The sequence below is a fragment of the Condylura cristata genome, unplaced genomic scaffold (assembly GCF_000260355.1).
Source record: "Condylura cristata isolate star-nosed mole 26May11 unplaced genomic scaffold, ConCri1.0 scaffold00036, whole genome shotgun sequence".
Lineage (NCBI taxonomy): Eukaryota > Metazoa > Chordata > Mammalia > Eulipotyphla > Talpidae > Condylura > Condylura cristata.
In genome coordinates this window covers 278490-284448 of record NW_004567137.1, presented here as the reverse complement: position 1 = coordinate 284448, position 5959 = coordinate 278490, and the positions used below count along the sequence as shown (strand labels likewise).

The 5959-nt window shown below is 43.2% G+C and overlaps 1 protein-coding gene across 3 annotated transcripts in view; it reads right to left on the bottom strand.

The window, feature by feature from the left end:
- Positions 1–3447, bottom strand: part of ASB8 (ankyrin repeat and SOCS box containing 8) — a 7555-nt gene extending 4108 nt beyond the window's left edge. Inside the window, exons 1-2 of one of the 3 annotated variants that reach the window (XM_004693164.2) lie at positions 3365–3447; positions 798–961 (exon numbers count right to left, since the gene is read on the bottom strand). In XM_004693164.2, coding sequence (XP_004693221.1) covers positions 798–926 — 129 coding nt within the window. In that variant the 5' untranslated portion in view covers positions 927–961; positions 3365–3447. Of the gene's footprint in view, positions 1–797; positions 962–3271 lie in introns of all 3 variants that reach the window. The other 2 variants (XM_012732825.1, XM_012732824.1) reach the window with 2 other exon arrangements.
- Positions 3448–5959: the final 2512 nt, after the last annotated feature.

Below are 5959 nucleotides of genomic sequence, written 5' to 3'. Positions count from 1 at the left end.
CCGCATCTCTGGCCTGTACCCCAGTTCTGTACGAATACATAAATAAATCTTTAAAAAAAATTATACATTTTAGGAATTGTTTTTTCTGTAGAGCTAAAAGTGACAGCTATTTTTAAGAAGGCAAGTACTATCTTTCGATGTAACCATCAAAACCCATAAGGACTTGGGCTCTCCCTGGTGGTGCAACAGGTTAAAACACTGCATTATGAAGCTCTCCAAAGCCACTGCAGCACGTGTTGGATGACCCACCAGAAAGCTGACCCACATGGTGTGGCAGACCTCTCCTGACCCACCCGCTGCTCCCCTCAGCAGTGTATTTCAGTAGACCTGCTGTTCTGCTCCCCACTTTGTCTCTGGTGAATCCTCTCACTCACCACATGTCTGGCCTGTACCCCAGTTCTGTAAGCATAAATAAAATAAATCTTAAAAAAAAAATACCCACAAAGATTTGAAAACTACTACTGCTTTGCTTGAATCCCCTTTCTCCCCTAGCATGTATGTAGAAGACTTTGAGCTTGCTGGATCTCATACAAACCGAGCCCACACCGACTTTTACAAAGATGATAAGAAATGGGTTATCTAGAACACATTTCCTGAAGAAAAATAGCAGATAACACAAAAAGGGAAGGGTGGAAGGGAAAAGAAGCAAAACAAGGGGAAAGTGATCAAGGTAATACATCTCAGAAGACCGTGCTCTGTGCTGAGGCAAAGTTGCATATCTGTAATCTTATTAGGACTCCCCAGGATTGCCCCACCTCACCTCCCAAAGGACTCTCATGTAAGCACAGCACACTCACCCCTCTGATGAGGTCCTCTACATTGTCATGTGGGAAGGAACGAATGGCAGCGATTGTTCTGATTAAGCGCTCTGAGAGAGAGTATTTACTCTGAATGCTCTGCATAATATACCACATACTGGAACTCATCAAGGCTCAGAGTATGTTCACATGCTCCAAAGTGCCTGAAACAGAGAAGTTTTAGGCACCTTCAGTGTCACTGAGCATACTGTCCTTAGGGTCAGGAGTCCTGAGGCCTTTTCAATAATAATAGCAAATCTCAAGATCAGTGAGATCAGTGATTAACATCATTTTTTCCTTAATCATATGAAAATAAATAGCGATAATTGCTTAGGGAGCTGGAAAAACCTATGTGTAGGTGATCTGAATCTCAGTACCTTAGTTCTACTCTCCATCCTAGTCTACCACAAGATCCATCCCCCTTTACAACCCCAAAGGCCCTAATACCCCATGTAGGTGTGTGTAGTTTACAACCAAGAATAGACAAGCAAGGAAATTTTTAAACACTGAGGAAGCCACAAAGTGTTATTTCTCTCCCCTGAGTTTTGTGGTCTTTGTATCACCAATACTTTTTAGCTATTTATTATATTTGACCTTGCTGTATAATTAAGTTTATATTGCTTTACTCTCTAAATTATAATCAGCTGGAAGGCAGGTCCATGTCTTCTACTTTTTTCCCCATAAAACCAAGTTCACAGTCACAGGTGTTGCAAAAGTAGATATTTAGTAGATATTCTTTCTTTGACTGAAGGGTATAGAAGTGACTGTTACCTGTGAAGAGGAAAGGCTATGGATCAAATGTATCAAATGTTAGTAATGACCAGCATCAGATATCAGATGCAATAGTTTAAAATGTCTCTAGCAAAGAAAAAAAAATTTAAGGCAATATTCTAAAACAAGGAAGGGACACAAAACTGCAATTACTCTGGTGTCATCTATATAAATTTCAAAGTTCATACCAATAGCATTGCTTGCTATAGGCAAACAGGGAGATTTAAGAGTACAAAAAGAATTAAAACTTAATAATTGGCTGTTAAATAGATGTGGGCAATAAATGCTGAAATGCACCATGACAGAGCTCTGGGAAAGAAGAAGAAAATAATGCAACATACTTAATTTGAACTATAATAAAAGTTTTGACTACAAGCCATACATTAGTTGGGCAACATTTAAAATTACAGGAAATGAGGAGTAGGATTTCTATTTTAAAAAGTATATATCAAAGCTTGTGTAAAAATACAGTATGCAGTATCAGCTGCCTAGTTGTAACTACTCAGGAACCTCTGGGGGTAAATACAGGCTTATTTTCAATAGTGCCTGATGCATGGCTTTCTCAATAAATACTGTTGAACCAATGTAAAGCTTATTACTTTGAATCCTAAGAAATTAAAAAATTACAGTAACTATACCTGTTATATATGTGATGATTACTAAGGGAAATATCCTAGTTAACTCTGGTAATTCTACATGACGTATTTTTTTGTGACATTATTCCCATATGTAATGAATTTTAATAGGTTCTATTTTCTAATAATTAGTCATTTGTTTAAAATATATACAGCAATAATTGATAATGCAATTTAAAAACATTCAATTCATAAGTATTAATGATTCAAATTGGTTGCTCTTCACTCCCACTTTATTGATGGCTAAGTGCGGACAATTGTTCATACAAAATGTCTGAAATTTCCTAGATAGTTTAGACTAGGCATTATGTCTTAATGTCTTAACAGTCACTAAACTCCTCAAACACCCTTATACTTCTTCATTGCAAGAGAAAAGGCAGAAGATCATGAGTTAGCGATTCCAAGAATGGGGCAGAAGGCAGAGGCTAACATGGAAGGCTTAACCGTTTCTGGAACCATGAGAATATGAAAAATCTAAGGCTATGATCATCTTTGAGGCACTCCTGACCGCCAGACAAAATATGACCAGAGTCCCCTGCTGCGGTCTCGCAATTCCTGGTGAAGAGTGAAACTTGGAGTACACAGGCCACATTCATGGCCAGTTAGGGTCAGGAAATCTGCCCGTGATCTATCTCCTGACAGCAGTCCAACACGATTTGACTCTCAAGTGGCCCCATCTCTCTGCAGGAGCTGGAGGTTCTCTCTTCCCCGTACTCTTTCACTTGGATCCGGAGAAAGCAGCAAAGGGCTTTCATTATGAAGTCAGAAGTAAAGTGGGAGAGCGACGGCTCGGGAGCTAAGGAGGGAGTCCCTCTGCGGATCTAGAAGTGCCCCCAACCTCAGCGCACCTGCTAGGGGCTAGGGGCTAGGGGCTGGGGGGCAAGGGCACGGAATCCTAAGGCGTGTGGTATCACTTTCTCATAGCCTTCCAAAAGCTCGCAACAATCCCTGCAGGGCTCCCAGTGCTGGACACCTGCAAAGTGCGGCAAGGGGAGCATAAGAGAGAACCGACCCCTGCCCGATGCCCCCAAGGCCGGAACGACGTCTCAGCCTCGAGGGCTCGCGAACCTTGAGTGGGGAGCGGAGGGAGCGTTACCGGGCGCAGTGTCCCGGGCTGGGGAAGCTGGCTGCAGACTGGACCGCAGCGAGGGCCGCACTCACCGAACCGCAGGCCAGAGACCGGTCGGGAGAGCAGCTGTCAAGGCGTGACCCGGAAGCACAAGTCGTCTCCGGTGGGCCCCTCTGTTTACAGGATGTGAAGAGCTGCCAGATGCGCGCCTGCGCACCGACGAGTGTCCGTGTGCGGGATGCGCCTGCGCCGGCTCGTGGGACGCCCTCGGTGCTCTCCGGGTCTGCGGAACCGGTTAAGTCGTCCCCTCGGGTACAGGCTTGGCGCGCACGCGCAACGAGGCGCTCTCGGCCGGAGCTGTTTCCTGACCTTGCCTGTTGAGATTGTAAGTGCGACCTTCGCTTGGAAGTCTGTTTAACGAAGGGCGCCCAGCACTCCATACGCTTGTTTTAAGAATCAAAACCTAACCAACCTGAGACCAAAGCAGGACCCACACATTTCATGTACACCAGTGAGGGAATGGAGAACTGATGTCTTTCTCTCTGGGGGGCAGCGGAGGGGGTGGGGGGCAGTCGCCTGTGGGGAAAATCATAGAAAAAAAAATCACGCCCCCACGTGTCTTACATTCAACCTACTCTCAGATAGTACTTGTCATACCCCTAGCCCCCTGTCTAGAACTATGTGGCTCACATTAATAGTCCAGTGACATATTTTCTCCTGAATCGCCTCGGATCCAGCTAGCTTGAGAATTAGTTGGTGAGAGGCCGAGGTGTAATAAATTCCGTTCCGTGGTGCTCTGGGCCCACTCTTGCTGTCTTCTTTGTAGATCCAGTAAGGCGATGCTCTGCTTCTCACCATCTATACATTTTGAACACAATTCACACAACTGACTACTAGGGTTGGTGGCTGCCTCTCTGGTCTTCACGTTAGTAAAATGTTTAGCTCTAGTGGTTCCACTGCCTTGACCCTGAGAATCTACTTAACAGAATAGCTCCCTGTCTGCACATAGCAAAAATGAGGCTTGGGGACTCAGCAAGTGGAAATGTTGTTCCTGAAGTATGCTCTCCTTTCTTTCGGTTCCATGCTGTGACAGTTCTTGTTATGTGCCAATCAAGGTAATAGAGAGACCAGAGTTTAAAGAGATCTAGGTTTTTGTCCTGACTCTGAGATTAATAATTATTTCATTTCTCTGGGCATCAATTTTCTCATTTGTAAAGTGAGAGGATTGGTAAAATGATCTCTATTCTATTTCAGAAATTCAGATTCTACCGAATTTTTTTTTGAAGATTTCTTTATTTATGCATACAGAACTGGGGTACAGGCCAGAGGAGCAGGGGCGGTGAAAGGATTCACCACAGACAGAATGGGGAGCAGAACAGGCTGACTGACAAGTACACTGCTGAGGGGAGCAGCGGGTGAGACAGAGAGGTCTGCCACGCCATGTGGATCACATCTGGGGCGGGGATGGAACTCAGGATGAAGTGGCTTTAGCTTTTAACTGCTGTGCCACCTGGGAGGGCCCTCTACCTAATTCTTAAGCAAAATAAATAAATAATAATCATCATACTTCCAAATTTCTTACTCTTTAGCACAAGTAAGAACAGCTTTATGGCTATCATACTATAATATTCGCGGGACCTGTGAAAACTTAATTTTAAGATGGCAAGATCCACATAGCTCTGGTTCCATTGTTGCCTTGTCTGATGACTAATTTTTAAAATAGTAGAGAGACAATGATGATTTCCAATTTCAAATTTTCATGTTTATTATAAAAATGTTTAAACTTACAGAAAAAACTAGAGAGAATAGTAGTATGATCAAGTCTTATATCCATCACTATATTTAACACTAACACTTCAACATTTGCCAAATATTTTAAATAAAATTTTTTGTTTCTTTGTTTTGTTCAGCTTTAGGGTTTTGGTATAATTATAACCTCATTTCCTGCAGCTTTGTGGCAATTTTCTCTGAGGTTTGACTTGACACCACATAGCTTCTCTAAAAATCTGAACTATCTCACGTTTATTTATACATTTCTTCCTTGTAAAAAGATGATTTCCCCGCCCCTACTCCACCCCATATTGCTTCTCAGCTCTCAAGATTTTAGTTGGCAAATGCTAAGGTATATAAATTCTGGGAAGTTCCCAGCATTTTACAAATACAGGAATGAATAAATTTTCCAGAGAGTAATAAAACAGTGTCTCAGGGCCCTCCCTGGTGGCACAGCGGGTTAAAGCACAGCACTGAGAATCTAAAGCACTTCAGCATGAGTTCGACCCCCCCCCCCCCCCCGGAGATGACCCACATGGCACAGCAGACCTCTCCTGGCCTGCCCACTGCTCCTCTCAGCAGTATACTTTGATGATCTGCCTGTTCTGCTCCCCTCTCTGTCTGTGGTGAATCCTCTCACCACCCCTTGCACCTCTGGCCTGTACCCCAGTTCTGTATGCACAAATAAATCTTAAAACACAACAACAACAACAACAACAAACAGTGTCTCAGAATGTAAAGCCCCACCAAAGTAGTCTAGGTCCATTCATTCATCCATTCATTAAACTTTACTGGTTATCTGTTTCATTCAAGACTTGGTGCTCAGCAATGTAGGGAAAACAGAGGTGGAGACATATCTTTCTTATCAAGGGCTGGAAGACAGATTTGCAAATGATCAGTTGCAATTAAATATGAGT